Here is a 21,778-nt window from a genome sequence, read left to right as displayed (position 1 = left end):
CCACAGATATGAGAGGTGTGTGTGCACATTCCTAAAATAACACCCATTTTAAAAGGATACTTAACATGCCATGTAAGATGACTCTTTTGTAAAGGCTCAGTTTAAAGGCACTGTCAGCTTTCAAAAAGCTGAGAACTATGGTAAGGCACCTCCCAGTTCTAGCAAACACTTTTTTAGAACAACTTGTTGAATGACTTGTTTTCCTTGTGTCTACCGATCTCGCCTCTTTAACAGCGGCAGCCATCTATTACACGGGGATGACTGGAACATGAATGTAGCTCATAGTTTACAAAAACCACCTAAAGACACAGCAGCTGGAATAACCAGGGCAGGAGTAGTGGGAAAGCTTGAAAAAGTCATTTATCAAAAGTCATTTTATTGTCAAAATAGAATACTCATATTTGCTCTTACAGGGGTAGCCTCTAAACTTTTTTACAAAAAAATTTACAGACTGTATAGCTTTGGATATATACATATTTTACACATCTGTACAAGGTAACAAATAATTATATAAATACATCATTTAATGTAGGAAACCCGTATTTAGCTGGGGTGTATAATTAAGACATGTTTTGATTCAGTCTGTACTGTAAGGCATCTGCCTGGTCATCAATATCCCAAAACCTGCAGTCCCAGCAGACTCCCACCTCAGGACGGTGGGGTGGAGAGGAAGACTCCCCTTCTCACAAGCAAAAAGCTGCTGTTAGTCCAGAGTGAATCAGAAGCTGCCGCACCTTGCCCTCTGCAAGACACGGGTGAGCCTCTACCCTCCTCTGCCAGCAAAATAATAAGCTGGCTCCTTGAAGTACATGCTCCCTGCATATGAATGGAGGGAAAGGAGGAGGGGGCTGGAGCCTGGGGCCTCTGCTAGCTGCATTGTTCTATACAAGCTGTGGCTAATAAGGACCATTAGGGGTTCATTAATGGCACCAAACAGTGAGGGGGCATTTTAGGCAGGCCAGTGTCCCTCATTCCTTAACCTTTGGCCTCCTTCCCCCTCCTCACACTTGAGACAGGGGCATCTGCTTGGGGTAGGAGACAGAGCTGGCAGTGCCCGATCTCCACGTCAGGCCAGTGCTGACGTCGCTGTAGAGGGAGCCACCGCCTCCAGCCCCAAGTCCCCCTGCTGCAGCGATTGCAGCCTGGCCACCTGCTCCTGCCCCTGTGCCCCCGGCCACGGCAGCACCTTTGCTGGCCCAGCAGCAGCGGGTGCAGAGGGCCCTCCAGGATTCCAGGGTCTTGCCAGACCAGACCCAGACACCAGAGGTGATGCCCACCACCAGGCACATGAAGTACTTGAGCATGAAGACTGCATAGTCCGGGCGGCGGGCCTGATCAGGCTGCTGGTCACGCAGGCAGGGGCAGTTGTGTGTGGCCTCCCAGCGGGGCCGGTTGTGCTGCTCATAGAAGAGGCAGGCAACCACGCTGGCAGCTGGCACAGTGTAGAGCACGGTGAAGAGCCCCAGGCGTATCATCAGCTTCTCCAGCTTGTGAGTCTTGGTGGGGCCGCCCTGCTGCTTGATGACACTGCGGATGCGGAAGAGCGAGACAAAGCCAGCAAGCAGGAACATTGAGCCGATGGCCAAGTAGATGAGCAGCGGCGCCAACACGAAGCCCCTCAAGTTCTCCAGGCTCTGGTTGCCCACGTAGCAGATGCCAGCGACGGGGTCCCCGTCCACGGAACTGAGCGCCAGCACTGCGATGGACTTGACGCTGGGCAGCAGCCAGGCGGCCAGGTGGAAGTACTGTGCGTAGCCAGCGATGGCCTCGTTGCCCCACTTCATGCCGGCGGCGAGGAACCAGGTGAGGGAGAGGATGACCCACCAGATGGAGCTCGCCATGCCGAAGAAGTAGACGAGCAGGAAGACCACGGTGCACAGCGCCGGGCCGGTGCTCTCATAGCGCACGTGCTCGGCCCCCGCCAGCTCGGGCTGCAGCTCGGCCGCGCCGCCCGCCGCGCCGCGCCCCCCCCGCCGCCGCAGCCCCCGCCGCCGCGCCGCCGCCGGCCCCCGCCGCCCCGGCCCCCGCGCCGCCCGCCCCCGCGCCGCCGCTGCACGCCACCTTCTCGTGTCCGGCCACCAGGCGCACCAGGTAGCCGAGGGAGACGAAGAGGTAGCAGGCGGCCAGGAAGATGATGGGGCGCTCGGGGTACTTGAAGCGCTCCATGTCGATGAGGAAGGTGGAGACGGTGGCGAAGGTGGAGAGGAAGCAGAGCACGGACCAGAGCCCGATCCAGAAGGCGGTGAAGGCGCGCTCGTCGGGGCTGAAGTAGGGGTTGTGGCAGGGCAGGGCGCAGTTGGCGATCTGCCCCGTCTTGACGCGGTTGTAGAGCGGGTGCCGCTCGCTGGACACGGACACCATGGGCGCCCGGCACTGGCAGCCCGGCTCGCAGGGCGGCGGCGGCCGCGGCTTGCGCGGGGCCTCGGCCGGCGGAGCGGCGGCGGCGGGGGGCGCCTTGGCGGGGCCGCCGGGCTTGGCGCCGCGGAGCGGGGGCTTGGCGGGCGGCGGGGCGGCCGTGGTGAGGTCCGTGCGGTTGTAGTCCATGCAGAGCGTGTCCGGGCTGCCCTGCTCGGGGAGGCGGTCGCAGCGCATCCTGTCGGGCCAGGCGAAGCCGTACTGGCGCATGAGCGGGGCGCAGCCGGCCTTGGCCCGCTCGCAGACGCTGCGGCAGGGCGGCAGCGGCTTCTTGTAGTCCTCCAGGCAGATGGGGGTGTACATGCTGCAGAGGAAGAAGCGCAGGTCGCTGGAGCACTGGATCTCCACCAGCGGCCAGAACTGGTGCACCTCCAGCCCGGCCTCGTCCTGCGTGTCGTGGTTGAACTGGTTGGGCATGTAGGTGTAGTTGTAGCCGATGCCTTTGCAGAGGGGCACGGTGATCTCCTGGCACGACAGCTCCTTGGCGGAGGAGGACGACGCGGCGGCGGCCGAGGCGGCGGCGCAGCCGGCGCGCTGCAGCAGGGACAGGGCGGCGAGCAGCGAGGTGATTTCCAACAGGTAACTCCACTCCATGCTCGGCGGCGGGCGGCGGCCCCGGCTCCTCTCCCGTCCCGCTCAGCAGCCACGGGGAGCGCGGCGCCACAGCAGCCCCCCGCCCCGGCTACCGCTCGGGGGGGGCGGAGGGCGGCCCCCTCCGTGCCGGCCGCAGGTGAGAGGTCTCGCAGCCCCCGCGGGGCTCCGTCGCCCAGGAGGAAGGCGGCCCCGCGGGCACCCGGAGAGGGGAGCCGGCGAGCCCCCGCGCCGCGCCGAGGGAGGGAGGTCCGCTCAGGGAAGGCCCCTCAGCCGCCGTCGCATCGCTCCTGGCGGGGCTGGCTGCGCAGGGGGGGTCGCCGCTTCCCTCGCTGCTGCTCCAGCGCCGGCGGGGCACGGAGTGGCGGCTGCAGAGAAGTTTCGCCGTCAGCCCCCGCGCGGCGCGGTCAAGATGGCTGAGGCGTCCCGGGGACCAGGCGGTGCACTCCGCGGCGCCCGGCTCCCACCGCCCCGAGCGAGCGGGCAGCGGAGCGGCCGGTGCTGGGGCGGCCGGAGCGGCTCCTCCCGCCGCCCGCCCAAGCGCCCAGCTTTGCGGGAGACCGCCAGCCGGCCGGTCCTCGCTCGCCGCCGCCGCCGCCGCCTCCTCCTCCTGCCCTTCCGCCGCCGGCGGGGCGAGCCGGAGCCCCCGGCCGCGATCGTGCCACCTGAGCCGCGGGGCGAGCGCGGCAGCGCCTCCGCGCAACTTCTCGCTCCCCGGCCCCGGCAGCGCCACTCCGGCCGCCGCGCTCTCATAAATATTTATAGCGAGCGCCGCCAGGCCCCGCCCCCATCGCCTCGGCCGCCTATCAGTCCGACCCGGGCGGGGGGCGGGGGGCCGGCCCCAGCCCTCCTTAAGGTGGAGCCGGCGCCCCGGCTGCGGCGCGGCGGGCGCTCCTCGGTGCCCCGGAGCTGCCGGGGACGTGGCGGTAGTTTGGTTGTTGTCTATTTCCCCTGCGTTGCACGGGGTGCTGGCCGTGCGGAAAAGGCACGGTTCTGCAGTGTCAGACGCTCCCTGCCCGGTGCATGGGGAGCGGCACAGTACTTCTTTCCCCCTTTCAAGGGTTCCCGGTCACGTCAGGTTCGCTCCGGGAGCAGCAGTAGTTCTGCCACTGCCCGGAGTCCCCTCGGACGCGGTTTCCTTCCAAACGTTTGGGATCCGCGGGAGTCTGCAGCGATGCCGGTCTGAGCATCGCAAGCGCGGACCGTCTCCCGGCGTGTGCCGGGTGTTGTGCACCGCGCCGCTGATGCCGCGTGCGGAGCGGCTGCCGCACGTGCGCGCGTGGGAGGTGGCAGCGCGGGCAGGCGAGGGACCCGGCCGACACCTGGCCTCTGCTGCCCGGGCTGCCCGCGCCGCCGGAGCCGCCCGCCGCACGGCTGGCAGCACAGCCGCGGGCAGCGCTTCAGCCCGAGACGCGGCGCCGGCCTGCGAGGGGTCACGGCCCGAGCCGAACAGCGGGAGGGGAAGCGCGACATCAGCGACCGCGGGAGTCCTGGCGCGCGGGCAGCTGCGAGCGGAACGCGCCGGCCACGCGCGGCGCCTCGCGCAGCGGCACGCGCACGGACCCGCGCCGGCGGTGGGCGCGCACCGAGGAGCGGCCGGCGGGGAGCAGCCCCGCGCCCCGGCAGGTGAACGCGCTCCCGCGCCCGCCGACGGCGCAGCTCCCGCCGCAGGGGTGGGTGCGCGGCCACTCGGTTTGAGCCGCCGCCCCCCTGGCAGCGACCTGCGGCCCAGCCGGAGCCCGGTGCGGCTGGGCCGCGGCTGCCCCAGCTTTCGCGTCGGCGCGGCGCCGGAGGCGGCGACTCGCTGAGGAGCCGCGTGCAGCCGCCGAGGCCCGGGGGACCCGCCCGGGCCGGCTCCCGAGGGAACAGCGCCGGGCCCCGGCGCAGCTCTGGGCTGCGGCGCAGCGCGGTGGAGCCGCGAGGACCCGCCGGTGGCACCGCGCCGCGGGCAGCCCTGAGGGCGCTGGACGGGGCCTCGCTCCCCGCGCAGGCGCCGCCGCGCAAGGCCGCTAGCTGCCCCCTGCCCCGCCGCGCCGCTGGGGGAGTGGGGCGGCCCTGGGGGCGCTCGCCGCTCTCCCGCGCCCGCCCCGGGGAAGGGGGGAGGAGGGCGTTCCGGCGGCTCCGGCGAGGCCGGACCACCTTAAGGGGAGCGGCGGCGGGCGCGGGGTCGGTGCGCGGCAGGGCCGTCCCGGGGGGTTGTCGTCCTCCCAGGACGGGGCGTTTGTTTCTTAATTGACGCGCTGTTGCGCTTCGCGCTTGTGTGGAGCTCATGCTGGGGCTGTAATGACTGTAATCTCGGGAACACGCCGCTCGGGGAGCCGGCGGGGTGGCGACGCGGCGGGACTTATCTTTCGGCGGCGTGAAATTCGGTGATTCGCCGCCTTTGAAAAGCGGCAGCCGCGGGGCGGGGGCCGGGGGCAGCGGGCCCGCCCCAGGGGCGGTGCGGGAGCGGCGGAGCGGGCGCCGGCGGGCAGCGGAACGCGTGAGGCAAAACAACAAAAAGCAATCCCAAGTTTGTTGGCTGTGCTAACAGGATCCTCCCCGCTGCTGCCTGTCTCTCAGTTGAAACGAGCGCACGGATTACCCAGTTCGGAGGAAATGGGCAATCAGAGGGCGATAAACGCGCTCGCTGTGTAATCGCGGCGGTAATTTGCAAAACGCGTCCCCCGGCCCCGGCGCCCAGCTGGGGGCTCTGCGCTCCCCCGGGGTTCGCGCCCCGGCCGTGAAAGCGGCCCCGCTGCTGCATAGGTGCTGTTAGCTCTGCTCACAGTCAGAACTCCGAAAGGAGGCGGTTATTGCAGTGCTAGTTTAGTTAATACCCTGCTGAAAAGTGTCAGGAGGTGGAACAATGCCCAGTGAAGAGAACGGAATAAAAAAATTGTCATCTAGCTGAGATCTCCCTGACTGACAGAGGTTTATAAAGTCGCTTTCCAGTCCTGGATGTGATGCTCCGTTTTAAGCAGTGACTGCTATGCTGGTGACTGCTTGAAGAGTCCCTTATTTAAAAACCTTATGTAAAAATCTCCACAGAATGTAAAAAGGAGCAAGCCTAGTCAGGAGAGCTGGGTGAGCCTGTAAATTACCGCTGTCAGGATTCCTGTTGCCTATTACAAAGTACCTTTTTACGCTGAACTTAAGCTCTGCACTACAGAGACAGCAGATGTGAGGTTGATGGCTTCCAAAAGCAACACAGATGCTGTAAAATTTCCATTGCAATATTTCAGAAAGGAAACTCAGGAGACATGGTGAATGCTACAGTTTAGGATTACACTATAGCTCTCCTAGAAATAAGAGAATACCAAGTTTCTCAACAGTACGCTTGGCTTTGTTTTTATTTCGTTCATGTGCTCATTTTCTTACAGTGTAAAAAGATGCAGCACAAAGATGCTGTGTGTCTTGAAGCTGTTCAGTAATGACAAAGTTGGTAATACGGAACTTTATGCCAATTTAGTAATGACTGCATGTCCAAATTCCCTAGTAAGACCATGATAATTTTTGAAATTGTCTTTCAGGTATATAAAACAGCACAGCTGTGGGGAGGCTGCTTTACTTCATTTGACTGAAAAGCAGCCTGGGTAGCTCAAGGCTGTGGAGTCACAGCCCATTGTGTGTTGCTCATATGCCTAGACTTCCCTGAAGTCAGTAGAAGTACTGAGATGAAGGAATCAAGGGTCAAGCCTTTAAAATGGTTTGTGTGTTTATTCCAGAAAATACAGCAGCTGCTTTTTCTGAAAAGCTGAGCTTTGCTGTAGCAATACAGATTACTTTAAAGCACTTTTTGCAGGGGTTTGAAAACAGATGTCCAGTCATCAAATCATGCAGAAATATAAAGCCGGCAAGAGCGTTGCAGATAGTACAACCTTTTGCAAACCTATAGATGTGACAAGTAGGTAACACTTCTACAAGTCTTTGCTGCCACAGATGTTCATGCCTCTCTTATTCAAACATTTAGGTTTGTCACTGGCCGCTCTAATGTAAACTTAATTTTTGTGTGCATCTAAGGCTTTGCATTTAGGATTACATGGATCACACCAAACCAGATGGTGGTAACAAGAAGGCATTTTTTTTTAAGATCAGTAAATTGGCTCTTGATTTTTTTTTAATTATTATTATTATTTTGAAAGGGTATTTTGTTTGTTTAAAAATACAGGTGTGTTTTAGATTGAAAAATGGCTTTTTAATTCCTACCCAATGTTCTCCAGTACATTTTAGTGTGGCATTGTCTGCATTGGATAGGTCAATGAATGGTGCTTTTATAAAAATGTTTGAAAAGAAGAACTCAGTCCATGGAAATTGTTCAAATAATCTTGTTAGAATGAAGCCTTGACTGAAGGCAGTAATTTCATGGATTAAGCCCAGAAGGGGCTGTCCAGGCTGATCTCCTTTCTATGGCAGATCACAGAGCTTTATCCAGAGACTGTCTACGCAAATACTGGTTAGCTGCAAGACACAGGGGATTTTGCATGGCCAATACATTGAACAACACCATGAAACTCGAAATTGTGGAACTTTTTGAGGACAGGGTAAATGGGAGCAGGGAGCAAGAGTGTTTTTACAGGCAAGTTAGTAGGTAGCGTGAGGTGGAGTTATGGCACCTTACTGTGTTTCAGCGTTTGCCTAAAAGTAAGAGAAACTTTTTTCTAATCCATAATTTTCTCTTGCATGCCACGTAGTTCAGAAGGCAGCAACATGATGGGCAGTCCAAGTATGGGAAGGAACACATTGATTTGTACTTCTGCAAGTCTGCAAAGCAGAAATTCTAAGTCTAGCACTGCAAAACCTGCAAAGAAATAGGGGTGGGAGGGTGCAGCGTCACAGAAAATTAAATGGCCTTGACCCATCTTCTGAGGCAGCCTGTATTTTACTGTGATTTGTGAGAACCTTTTGTAGACAAGAAGAACAATGTTCTGCTTACATCTTCTCAGGGGTGTCAGAGCTGGTCGTGGGTAGGCACAGTACCGTGACACTACTGTTGGTCGGTGAGATGTGAGAGAGCCTTTCAGCCAAAAGAAAATAGGGTGGATACAACCTGCTGCAGTAGCTACTTCTGGAGTGCAGTAAGCAGGTGGTAGAGAAGAAGGAGGAACTGCTGGAAGAGTACTTTGCTATCCCTTTACCATAAAGGAGGATGACAAAGTGATTGATCAGTGCTGTGTTCTGAGGATTGCTCCAACAGTGAAGCTGCAGGTTGTGGCCCTGAATGTAGCTGGAGAATTTTCTGCTGCACGTAGGAGCAGACCATCGTTAGACTTCTTCTGGAGGCTGCTTTGGATGTGTAGGCTTCACTAGGGAAGCAGCACAGGCAGGAGAATTGAGCGTAAGAAGTCAGTGGGAACAGCAGTTTAGCATGAGGGCAACATAAGATCACTGTGTATGGAAGGGCTTCCTTTTGTTCTGCCACACTATGCAGTTGATGATTGGGCTGCAATGTATTGGCTCACTCAGTGTAATTGTATATTGCTTCATTTCTCATTAGTGAAACGATGCAGGAGGAAGGAGTGCAAGAAAATATGGATTATAAGGATTACGAAAGAAAATAAGTGTTCTCGAGGACAAGCTTTTTCATTTTCCTTTTTCCTGATTTTTTACTTTTTTCTCATTATTTAGCAAGCTTTATTGATAATCTACCTGTGCTACAGATTGCAATAGCTCATGGTGCGATGGTTCACACATGATAAATCATGACTTTCGAAGACAAATTGTCCTGAGTTAAACAATCCATTGATTCATTGTCACCATATTTGGTGCATAATACAAATACCATGCAGTTGCAATGCATTGCCACCTGACTGAGCCATAGCCATCTGGGGTAGGCAGCTTCCAAATAAAAATTAAAATCTGGCCTTAAGATGGTATGGCATGCATGCATCTGGTCTTTGATGTCAGATCTACTGGAGTAGTTGAGGGGGCTCTGTATATTGACCTACGTAACTTTGTGGCATCTATATCTGGTTTAGTGGTAGCAGACAGGTAATAACACAAGTAACTCTTACCAACTCTTGAGTATGGATGCTAACAGGGTGTAAGGAAGAACCGCAACACAGAAGCTGTGGAGTGCAGGGTTCTCTGTCGTATACTGTAAATCAGAATCAGAGTGGCTCGGTTGCCACACTGCAAGGAGCCGTGGGACTCCTTGGCAAGACATCGAGCCCAGCCTGTGCGCAGCTCTCTGCTAGTCGATCCAGCCTGGTGGAAGCAGACATGAAAGAAGTAGATATGAAAGGCTTTGAGCTGAGGATGCCACATCCACAGTAGGCTAGTCTGGGCTGAGTTGATGCATAGACAAGATTAGGCAGTGCAGTCCACTTTGATTTACTAAGTTTTGCATAAGCTGTATGGAGACATTAGCTTACATGTATGCCCTCTCACGTGTTGTAAATTAAATGAGAATGAGGTGATGCACTTACGAGTAAGAAGTGAGCCAAAGAAAAAATGACACTTTGTGTTGAAAGGCATGGTCCAGGATAAAACCCAGATATGAGGAAGTGAAGCTTTGTATACCTGATTTGAAGAGGAATGTGTGTCATTAAATCCTTGAACAATACAAAGTTGTTCATAAATTCTGGCACTACTTCTTGCAGCTCGTAAGTCAGTACTGGCATAATTTAAGGGAATAATGTTTTGCATACTTGTTTGAAGTGGACTTTTTTTTTAAGCTTCATTGTTTCCAATCCCAACATTTGATGCAGGATGCACAGTAGTAATTTTTAAAATATTGAATGATAAAAATCACACTGAGAAATTCTTACTGAAATTACTCATTGCCCTGGAGTTAAAATGGAAATAACCCCCATATATTTCATCACTCACTTGGAATATTTATTCTTTTTATTTCACTTACTCTAAACAAATTTTTTATCTCTAGGGTTATATCCTGACTAATCCTTCACTGCACTAATTTTGCTGGGACAACGCGTAAGTGGCTGGTGATTCCAAATATGAATAAGGACAGCAGGCTTGGGCTTGTGCTAATTTAGATGAATAAATTGGCCTTGAGAATGACAAGTTGTGTTAGCACTTTTCACTTTATAACATTAGTCAAAGATGTTAACTCTGTGCAGGGAATCAGCATTAGGCAGGGTTTGGAACGGCTTTTAGGGAACTCTCAGGTGCCTAGTCTCAGCAGAAACTTGCTCTTAAAAACCTTTCTCTGTTTTCATTTCAGTAAGAGGTGTGATTGAAAAGCGAAGTGTTGAGAGGAATTTCACTGTAATAGCAAAACGTCCTTCCTTTCGTTTCACCCACTGAGTTTTTAATAAGGGTATTCCTTTGCCAGTTCCTTTGGGTTTTCTTGGTTCTTAGTTGGTGCTAATGATGTCAGTGATAGTCCGCTGTGTGTGTGGTGGGGGAAGAGAAAATAGTGCCCTTTGGTATGAGTTTTTTTGCAGTTGTCTTTTGTGGGCTCACAATAGTGTTGCAAAAGATGCAGTCTTGATAAAAATTTCTTTAATTCATAAATTTATTTTGCCTTGGGGGGGGGGGGGCATACACATGATTGTATGGCAGGAAACAGCCACACGGGAATAAATGGATACTAAAAATTAAGTTCTAACATTGTCCCTGTTAGTACTAGTTGGGTGCTTCTCTCTCTTGGTCTGGTCAGGGCCTGTTTCTGGATGAGAGGCTTTCAGTTCTTCCAGTGGATTGTGGAGTTCCAAGAAAAGCAGCGATAACAGCCGTAACAGGACAGCTGTTACTCTCACTTTTTATTGCATTAGCCTTATCAAATGTATTCCTCCTGGTTAATTCACTGACTTAAGGGAGCCCTGTGAAGGAATAATAAATTGAATATCTCATTTTCTTGCCACTTTGCCAGTTTTGCTGTACAGATTTTTTTATATTACAGATTTCCTACCTAGGAAGTGTATCAATTATTTAGATCTTACCTTCGTTCTTTGCTTTTGTATGTTAGGCTGGTTGGTCTTTTATAACTTAGAGCTCATACACTAAGTTATCCCATCTAATGAGCCCTTATTGGCTTTGTTTGGTTTTAGCTCCTTGGCTTTTGAACAGTCCTGCTAACAGGACTGCTATGGAAAATTTGAAACATTTTACTGCTGTTTAAAGTTTTTCTAATTTGTGTATGGCTGGATCTAGATACTAGTTCAAAACTGCAGGTTAATGAATAAGACTTTGTTTGACCCATAAAATTTCCTGCATGAATTTTTTATAAAAGATACAAAGCTTTTTTCCATTTTTGTTTTAATTTTCCAGGAAAAACTACATGCTTTGACAGAATTCAGAGAACTGGAAGGCTTTGTCTGAAAACTAAAGCTTCTTGATTTGAAAAGTGTTACTGTAGTCCTCCAATGTTATAATCTGGATGCCTGCTGGTCCAATTCTGCAAGCCTGAAGCTGCCTACCACCTTTGACACTGTGCCATGATCTTTCCTCTTTGAAAGGAGTGCTGGAAGTAGGGAATACCTCAAAGTGATCTATTATCAGAGTTGTTATTTAAACGGGAAGTCTAGTTGATAGAGGAGATCTGCCACATAAAGCAGGTAAGCCACAGATTTAATGAGATGCTATACTAGCATTTCTTAATAACATTTTTATTTTCAATCAAAATATTTTGGTTTGTAAGTTTGGCTTTTTGGTAAGAAAAGTATATTTGCAGAAGCACATACTTAGACGTGCCAAAAAAGAAAAACCCAACCAAAAAGTATTTAGCTGAAAGCCTCGTTTCCCATCAAAAATAGATGCAGTGGAAAATTTTCAAGCAGCCCTATATTTAACTTCCTTGGATCAAAAATCAGTTGTTGGACTGAAGAAGGTGCACAGAGGATTTTTTGCTGCTTTTGTTAGGGTGTCTGTTTTTTCAGTGATCACATCTGCCTGCCTTTCTAGCTATATTCAACCTTATAATTCTTAATATAATTCTTATAATTCTTGCTATTGTAGCATTTTACTGTGCTCAGAATGCTAGTTCTCACTGGACTCAACTTGTGGGATAATGTGCAAATTCAAATTTTCTTTCAAGGGGTGCATCAGTCTTGCTTTTTCATTTTGGCTGGATTTTAATAAGTAAATATGAGTAGCTGTATCCACTGAGCACTGGATATGCACAGAACATAGCATCAATGTGATATAGTTCTCAGTTCTTTGCCCAAGGTAGCTTTGCTTTGGGATGTTTGTGGATGCAAACAGTATATGTGAGTTTAAGGGGTAACGGGCTAAGTCATTGAAAGGGAAGACCCATAGGCAAGCTAAACAGATAAATCACATCAGTTTCAGGGATTCCTGAACGGAATATAGTAGAAGGCTGGGGAGTTATTCTGTGAAAATATTGTATTTTATTTCTTTGCTCATGCTTTCTTGGCTCTGACTTGTGGCTGCTTTTGGAAGCAGGATGCTGAGCCAAATGGACCTTCGATCTGAATTGGCGTAGCCATCATTGGGTAAGGAGAGGTGCACTGATAAGTAAGTGGGCTTTGGCAATCTGGAATTCAGCAAAATTTATCAGAAATGAAACATCTTCCTCCAGGAAAAGTGTAAGCCCCTCACAAAAGATATGAAGATGAGGATAATTTCACCTGAATAGGTTGTGACTCTGGAGTCTCAAGCTTTCTGTTGATTTTTGAATTTTTGGTTGCTTTTTTTTTTTTTTGCTTTTGCAACTTCCATTTCTCTTTCATTTCTTTTTGTAGCCATAAAGAATTTTCTACAACTGTGTCTTAAATATAGCTGTGAGCTTTTTTGGGTGTACTTCCAAAGTTGGTGGGTAAAACATTAGTGTAAGCCTCCTGCAGCGTTCACTGGACTTTGTATTAAAACAAGAGGAGAAAACAGAGCAAATATTGAAATTTGGGGAGGAAAATTGTTAATATGACCTACATCGGTTTTAGTATGTGTTATGTTCTGTGATTAGTTCAGTGTTAGAATGCAGTTTGTAGCCAGAATCTATCAGCAACTGGTAATGTGGTGTTTCTTAAGCAAAAGCTGATTGTTATTTTTTATTGCTTGTTTTGCATCTTAGCACTTTTACAGAAATATCTTTCCAGATATTTTTAACTTTGTTTTCATGGCAATTTTATTTATATTGCTTCATAACTGCTAAGCAATATTACGGTCTTTTAGCCTTTACAGGCATTAATGTTCAAATCTGTAAATGAGCTTTGTAAGACAGCAGCTCATTTTTTTCTGTATTTTTCATAAACTCATCAGAAGTTTTACAATTACCTGAAAATAGATATATCTGGTTATACTCCTGTGTACTTAAGTTTACTTGGTACTTATATTGACCACAATAGGTGGGGTCTCTTTTATTACTTTTCCTGACAGAGTATACATTATTCCTTCAAATTTCAGTCAGCAGAATTTGATTATAGTACATTGTCAGTAGGTGATCCGTAATTTCCATCTTCCCTGTTATTATTTTAGAATGATTTTACATAAATATTTGCAAGAACAGATAATAGCCAGGCAATGCCTGAAAGAAAGAAATAGTTTGAGTACTGATGAGAAAGACATTCATCATTCTAGTACCAAAATTGTGGCAGGAAGGAAGACAGCGAGAGGAAAGTGCAATATTGAAGTATAAGAGTGAGCTCCTATGGTACTACTTTCCAGCTGTTTATGTGTGGAAGCATAGTGCTACACAGTCAATTAGCTGTACCTCACATAATCATTGTATGAGGAAGAAGTTTTAGTACATTAGAATCCACGAGATGGAAAAAGTAGTGAAAAAATTATGTCCATGTTTTCCTAAAAATGCAGTGAAAATATGTATACATTCTTTTAAAATTAACTTAGAAATTTTGTGAAGTGAGAGATTTTAATCCTGTCTCCAAAGTATGTCAAGAATAGCGAGAATAGCACAACCTCTCTCACATCATTTGTATGCATTAATCTGAATCTTAATGATAGTGTCAAGAAGTGAGAAGCAAGCAGAGTTGCCAAATCTGTCCACTCTTTTGAAACTGGAAGAATTGTGGGAAGTAATTGGGTGTGAAGTAAACGTGTTCACAAGTAATTGGACTGAGACTATTAAATTTCTTTTATTTAAGTAATAGGTAGCAACTACTTAAACTTCAAGGAAAAGAGAAGATTACATCCTGCAAAACTTTCTCATGCAAAATAGTCTATCCTCATGTCAGGGATCCTGGTTACTTTAAGGTGTCTGCTTGCTTGAGAAAAGGTTTGTCAAATTGGGTCTTTAAATGGGAGAGGGGATTAGGAAACAACAAACAAAATCCAGCTTGCAGTGGGAGTTAACTTTTGGGGGTGTGGGGCAGGGAATGGACAATGAATATCACCATCTTTTCAATGTTCAGTACTATCACTAAGACTGTTTTTTTTACAGGTAGCCCTTTATTGGCAGAAAATTCATGAAAGTCAGTGAAGGAAGAATGCTGCGGTAAAATGCATATAAAGAATCTCATGCCAAAACCCAGGGAGTTAAGGGATATATCTTTTACAGGTTTAGGAAATGATGAGGGTAAAATTGAAAAAGTGTTTCTGTGCTTAAAAAGCCTAATTGTTGTTGTGTGTGTCAGTCTCTTATCTGTTTTATACAGCTGTTTGGGCTATCTCCCTGGTGTTTTTGAAACAAGCAGTATTTTTACAAAGGTCACTAATTTGGATTGGGATATAAGAAATGGTTGTTAGTTTTATGGTTAGTAAAGCTGAGTATCATACTTTGCACTTTTAAACAAGCTGCTTCATTCTGTATGTAAAACAAATTCACTACAGTATGCTTGGTTTTGTAATTAATTAATGTAGACTTGATAAAAAATATCTTCCCTAGTATGATGCCTGGTGATCAGGTTAGACTGTGTTACAGAATAATGCGATAATAATGATTTCCTTAAGAGAGTACAAAAGCAGCATCTAAGTTTCAGCTGACGTTTATTGACACACAGCATCAGTTGGGAGTCCCATCAAACTTCCTATTCTTTTCTGTTTACCACCTCCTGCTTTTATTTACAGTCAGCATATCTGTTAATTAGCCTCTGGTAGATCTGGTTCTTCTAAGAAGATCTCTTGTTTTCCTGGCTATGGCCCCATGAGGTGACCAAGTACACACAATCTGGGAGTGACTTAAACTTTAACTCATTAATTTCAGTGCCTGATTCTGAAATGTTTAACTGCTGGCTTGGTTTACTGCTTAGCACTTTGTATTTGGAGAACTGTGGGCCTTGACTCCCATTGATTTCAATGTCATGGACAGACCCAAGTGTGCTCTCAGCATCTCATGGTTACCTCACTGGAAGCCATATTTTCTTGTAGTTTTTTCATTTGCTGTGATTGTGCCAGAATGCAGATAGCTCATTGGTGACTTCCAGGTAAATGCTCTGTATCGCTTTAGGTTAATTACCTAGTTGTCATTGTACTTTTGCAGAATAAAAGTACTCCTCCGCTTCGTCAGTTATGTCTGTCACACAATATCTTAATGCAACATTTTTCAAAAAATCTGATGTAACGGTGCAACACCGTCTCACAAGGGGGTACTTTGTAGGGAACCAACTGTTTTACAGAGTCTCACCAACCTCAGTTAGACCTTGTGATGATATGAAGCTGTTTATAGCCACAGCTTGAATGCTAGAGGTGGTGGCTGTAGTGCACTTCTCTCACAGCACAGCTTGTTTGTTAGAAAAGAAAAAAGTTGCAGTTATATTTGCAGGAAAAATTCAGGAGCATGATTCAGAGATCTCCTGCCCAAGTCTGCAAGGTATGCTAGAAGTGCTCTGAGAGGTGTGAGTTGATCTGTGCATCTCACTGGGGTGTTAGGAATCTTGTGGTTTCAGTGTTAATGGTTCTGTTTCTTTCATCTGAAACCTAAGAAAAGAAAGACTGGGCCACTTATCTGCACAGTCAACTGTAGGTAATGTCTTAAAGCAATGACCGGGTTCCTCACTTTTGCCAGAATGCCATTTATTCCTTCTCCATCCTCCAGGTGAGGAGTAGCCGAACAGTAAAGACCTAAGCATAGGTTACAGGTGCCCTTGAAATCTTGCCCAGAGCAAGGGCAGGTATGGAAAGCCATAAAGTACACACTGTGGTAGTGTGAGTATTTTCATAACTTAATGAGAAATTTACTGATAAAATTTCAGTCCTTCAGCTTAAAAAACCCCAAAACAATAATAATAATAATAATAATAATAAATGAAAAAACCCCACCCACCGACCCAACAGTGTAACCCCTGGAATACATCTACCTTTTATACTTTAAAAGTACCTCAAAGTAGAATGACTTCCTTCAGTGTGGAAGTATTTGTGCTGATCTAAAACATTTTGTGCTAGCACAACTGCATCCCAATGTCTAATTTTTGTGGATAGGCACTCAGGTGGAGTAACTTAGTTTTAAAGCAATTAGAAACCCTGATTAATTTAAATCAAATTCCTAAGACATCCAGGTGTCCTGGATACTGTGAGAAGAGACATAAAAATCAAGAAAGAGAAGGTGAATATTTGCTTTGGAGGGTTAGTAGTGGTGCAGTGTTGTGACAAAAAAATAATTGAAAAAGTATCAACGAAAGTTTCTGCCATCTTTAATTGTAAGAAGCCAATGCTGACTGATCTGTCAATGTTTCATCGGGAAAGTTGACACAGAGGGGAAAAGGTGGGTGATATTTCTTCAAAACATGTTAACTGCTTCTTTGTATTTTGTGGTTGAAGGACAGAGGGATGCTGGAAGTGTTTTCTAGAAGCAAGTGGCCCTTCATCGGTATTTTATAGGTACTGTTTAAGCCATCATTGTTAAGGAGAAGCTTCTTTACTATTAGTGTGCTGTCATTTTTCAAATCTCATCAAGGCAGCACCAGGATATTTTTGCACAGATTTCCTTTGACATATAGCCTCAATAAATATGGAAATTACAACTTAAATCTCTTTTTTTTTCCTTGCAAAGCAGTGCAGTGCCCAAATTCGTTGAATTTCAACTTTTATTTTTTCTTAATGTTGAAAGACAGATATGCAAATTTAACTAATGATATGCATGGTTAAATTTAGCTGTAAATTCCAGTCAGGGATTTCTGCTTTGTTTATTGTCCAAGTCAATATGTCTGTGCAGAAAACCTCCTGCTGTGCAGGAATACACAGTCAGCTACTTGGAAAAGTGGAAAGTTTAATTATGAGAGTTTTTTCTGGAAAAAGGTAAAGCAAGCCCTATTTTTAGGGGTTTTTCTTGTTTATTTGTTTGTTTTTTATTGTGACTTCAGCTAACAGAAATACAATGTATATAGTTTGGTTTTGACGATAAATGTTATCGAACAAACCATTTGATTTTTCTTTAACCTGGTCATCTGTGTGAAAGAAGGTAGAGGTCATGAATAAATGATGCATTTCTTAAACTTGCAAGGTAGATCATGAAATAAATGAAATAAAATCCAAGTGTGAAGGGAAAAAAAGTATAAACACATGTATTGCTGAGAATATCTTCATAAAAATATAGTTTACCCTATGAAGATATTAGTGTCAGGTTGCCTGAAAGATGCAAATTTCCAGTGTTGCTTTCTTGTAAGTAATTTTGATTTTTGTTTGTGGTAACAGTGAAGTATCTTTACACAAGGTTTCTGAGTGGAAACCCAAGCGTTGCTGGGGAATATGTGTTATAAATGATACACAAACCTATTCTCATGTTTATAACAAAAAACTCTCCAAGATTTTACTGGAGTGGTTCCCATTTCTTCAGTTTTTATAAGTCATTTATATGGAATACATTTTTATCTAGCTATCTATGAAAAAAAGACACTGCATACAAAGAAGGCGTTTCTTCTAGAATGTATGTAATACTGCAACAATCTGTATTCTTCCTTGTGGTTCAATGCATATTTCTCCTTTCTTAGCCTGTTCAGCTCTAATATGAAGAATGTTTTTATGATAATTCTACAATGGATGATAGTTATTAGATTTACTCTAAACCAAAAAAAAATTCAGAATTGTGTTATGGCTAGTATTTGGGCTGCATGACTTCCATAGTAAGTGTAGACATATTCTTTTTTTCTTTGCATCTGCGTAGGGATGATTGATGACCTGAGCTTGTAGGTTCTACAGTAATACAAATGGTACATGATAATTGTGTGTGAAGAAAGGCTGGCAGCTTTATAGAGGAAATTTTTGAACCTGTAGGTAGGTTCATGATAAGCAATTGTCTGTAACTTCCCTTCCCCCATACTCTGCATTTCTACAGTACAAGTGCTTTTCTAATGCTTTTACTGAGTCTCATTAAATGGTCCTGTGTGTAGGACATTAAATGTATGTATAGCAGGGTGGGAGTTTTGTTCAGAGTCACTGGTGCATCAAGAGTTTCTTCATAATGTTCTTCTCGTTGCCTAATACAGCAAGACAGGCACCAGAGAGGCATGTACACTGATGCCTTATGGTAGCGATCCTTGAGCCTGAATCCTAAGAGATGTGGTGGCTAATTTTGTGTGGAACTGAGTGGGAATTTAAGTTCATAAGTAGGATTTAGAAACCTAAATACCTTGGAGTTCTCTATGAATAAAGCTTGATTGCAATATAGCCCCTTAATTCTCCACACATCCCTGCATTCTTCGATACATGTTCCTCATTGGCTATTTACTCTTAATTGGCAATTTGGATGCTTAATGATGCTTTTGTTTTGGGATATGTTTCTTCCTAGTCTTATCCTGTATTTCTGTGGACTGTCTGTTCCTTTTCAGTTCTTTCCACTCTTACACTTTGTGTGTAATAATAGTGTGCTAATAATTAAGTGTGCTAGTGCCTAACAAAGGCACTAGCACACTTAATTTCTAGTGACTAGCTTCCCTCTCACATTGACATGTAAGACCTTTGGACTTAATAAACATAAGACCTTTGGTATTAATAGAGGTAGCTACCATGTAAAGATGCTATACAAGAGATCATTAAGGCTAAAAATCAACAGGGATTTGACTATATTGTCTACTCAGTCTGTTTTTTGACCAGTGTGTATGCCTAAGTTGCATATTAGCCAGATTCTACTTAATTTGACAGACAAAAAGGGTAAGGCTAGGGATATGTGCCACAGGTAGTTAAATAATGCAAAACCTTTTGTCAGTCTAATGCTTTTGTCACTGGAATGACTCTGCCGGTTGCTCTTCTGAAATTAGTAATAGTAAATCAGGGCATAAATCTTTCCCCTGGCTGTGTATGATCTGACTGCTCCATTCGTCAGTTCATTACACAGGTTATCTTTAACTGAAGTGCACAATGAAAGCATAACACTTTCTTCCCGTGCTAGACTTTTAACTTCCAGGGTACAATTTTCTTTAAAGTGTAGCAGAAGTGGAAAGGAATGAAAGCAGACTTAAACAAGGACTGTAGTGTTAAATAATGCTCTGTAGAATCTACTGTCCTGCAATCACAGTGCATCTTTTTTCATGTGATCGTGAACCCAGTTTTCCTCAGGACCACAGTGGTCATTGGCAAGAGGGATGCCTTGCCCTGCATCCTGGTAGATGGAAGTGACTGGAAGAAAGCAAATAATCTATAGATATTAGCTTCTGCTGCTGCCCAAATGATGACCTAGAGAAGCATCAGTAGCTGCTCTAGGGGGGATGGTGAGGGAAAGAGAAAGCTTCTAGGCCTAGGAGGTGAATGAGTGGAGGGGTGAGGAGGTATCCTGATTCTTTCAACACAGTTGGAATTGTACCACACTTTGTTGTTTGTTTGTTTGTTTTTTTTCAAAGGTCAGTAGAGTTATACCAGGGGAAGGAGAATGCAGGGAGTAGTTTCCAGCCCCTGAGTGGGCTGGCAGCATTGTCATGGCTATGTGGCTTATGGACTTAGACCGAGAAAGCCTAAGAGTACACCGTGCTGAGGGTGCATAGGCCACCAGTCATGTAGAAAAGAGGAAATCACCCGGTCAAGGACTGGTGTCCAGGGTTATACGATTTTTGGATTGTGCAGCTAAATGAATGGAAGGAAGAGTGTTGGGAGGGAAGTGAATGAGGTGAGGATGGAAGGGGGCATATACTCTGTGTTGCAGTTGCCTCATTGCAAAATTGTTTCTCTTCAGTGTTGTTTGCAAGAATAAAGATGATTTATGGGAGTAAATTGGTTTCTGGACTAATACCAGTGTTTTTCTCAGCTAGCGGTATGTGAACAGTTTTCATACAGTCCTGTTTTGCCACAGTTCTGGCTATGAGTAATCTTAGTGGATTATAAAAAATGCTAAAATAGTAGAGAAAAAAAAGATTTAGGGGGAGGATAGACTTTGCCGTAGTGATTTAAGCGTTTAGGAATCACAGACTGCTTTTTGCTCCTGAAACTTGTTTTCTGTATGTTCAATAAAGGAACATGAATTAATTAATTAAAGAAATTAATGTGATTGACTGTTTCTTGTAGCTCAGATTCATGCTGCTTGGCTAATCGATGGCCACGAGTGCTGGATGTGTAAGTAGTAAGAAACACTTTGTTTTATTCATGCTGTTTTTTATCACAGAGCATCATTGCTTGTACTAAGGAACACCCCAGGTGGACCAAGGCCCTTGCACTTTACCTCAGTGAGGGGTACTTTCAAAGGGCCTTATCTATTGCCACATCAGTGCAAGGCCTAAATATATTCCATAAATAATCTCATAGGATCAGAGAGCGACTGAACTGGAGATGATGAGAATGTGGTAAGCTAGGTAAGGAACAGGTAAAACGGTGGTGGTCCTTGAGGGATACTATGCAACCCTGCCTGTGGCAGCATGGTTTCTTCCAGTCTTCTCATCAGCTGTGTGGTTGTTGCCTAATGCCATATGCTAGGTCTATGTATTTAGTTACAAACCTTGTGTTTAAAAGTTACCTAGTTGCTCTCAAACCTGTGTCGTTAACTTTCTACCTGACGATGCTGATTAAAATGAAAGATGTTTGTACTTTGTCATCTTTTTTCATTATCAGATGCATCTGGGAACTCAATCTATAGAATCTCTTCTTAGAATCATCTAAATCTTTCTGGATGCCAAATGCAACCAAATTATTAATAGATTTAAAATTATTTTTATTCTAATCTAAAAATCACAGCACATTTTTACATGGAAGTGTTGGTACCTCCCATGCACTGGATTTTTTGTGGCTTTAATGTAGTGTAAATAAATATTTTTTAGATGGGTATGCAGAATTTAAATGACATGTTGACTGATACGATATTTTCACCTACTCTGTGTGTTAATACACTGCCATATTAGTACTGTGTTAATCAGTGCTTGTGAGAGATTATGCTGGTGGAAAACATGTTCATGGGATTTGACCTCCTTGGAAGCAAGGGCTTTTCCAGGTCATGAAAGGCTACATATTCAGCTCATGACTAGTGTAGAACTCTTTTTCTGTCATAACTGAAATACTGACACCTGGTTTGCACTTAAAAGTGTTATCAAGGAGGCCTGTCAGGAAGGGATATGAATTTTTTTTTCTGACATAGCTATGCCAGCAAAAATTGTAGTGCAGAAGCTAAGTAAGAAGTTCTTTTACCTGTACATTTTAGTTCTCTTGAGGGATAGGTATAAATTGCTTGGGAAAAGGAGTCTTGTTAGTATAATTTCTATATTAACCTTTCTAGTGTAAATCAACTGTAGACCTCATCCTGCAGGGACTCATATGCAAGTTTATCACTGCACACAGAGGTGATATATCATAGCCTATGCTTATATTGCTCTGAAGAACGACCTCTAGAGCAACTCTTAAGAATAGTATGTGATTTCTGTCTCCTGTACATCTTCAGTCTACAGGGTTGTCTTACAGCTGCAAGTTGCATGAATAATGCCTGGCAATGCATGAATTTTTATGTTTAGTACCTGTCCTGTTGGTGATTCTAGTCTTGAAGATAGTTTTGGGGCCACACTTG

At 46.2% G+C, this 21,778-nt stretch overlaps 1 protein-coding gene and 1 long non-coding RNA gene across 3 annotated transcripts in view; one reads left to right on the top strand and one right to left on the bottom strand.

Annotated features, from left to right (window-relative positions):
• Positions 1–356: 356 nt before the first annotated feature.
• Positions 357–3,137, bottom strand: FZD8 (frizzled class receptor 8). The gene is given in 2 exon segments (XM_005442363.4): positions 357–1,968; positions 1,970–3,137. Coding segments are annotated over 2 exon segments (2,007 nt in total). The 5' UTR covers positions 3,010–3,137; the 3' UTR covers positions 357–1,001.
• Positions 3,138–3,935: 798 nt separating this feature from the next.
• Positions 3,936–21,778, top strand: part of LOC114016695 (uncharacterized) — a 70,527-nt gene continuing 52,684 nt past the window's right edge. Inside the window, exons 1-3 of one of the 2 annotated variants that reach the window (XR_008732045.1) lie at positions 3,936–4,632; positions 11,221–11,507; positions 14,309–17,596. This is a non-coding gene — a long non-coding RNA (uncharacterized LOC114016695). Of the gene's footprint in view, positions 4,633–11,220; positions 11,508–14,308; positions 17,597–21,778 lie in introns of those variants that run through there. The other variant, XR_008732046.1, reaches the window with a different exon arrangement.

Source organism: Falco cherrug, chromosome 4 (assembly GCF_023634085.1).
Source record: "Falco cherrug isolate bFalChe1 chromosome 4, bFalChe1.pri, whole genome shotgun sequence".
In the NCBI taxonomy this organism is placed as follows: Eukaryota; Metazoa; Chordata; class Aves; order Falconiformes; family Falconidae; genus Falco; species Falco cherrug.
The sequence above is the reverse complement of the archived record's forward strand: the minus strand, read 5'-3'. Positions and strand labels throughout refer to the sequence as shown.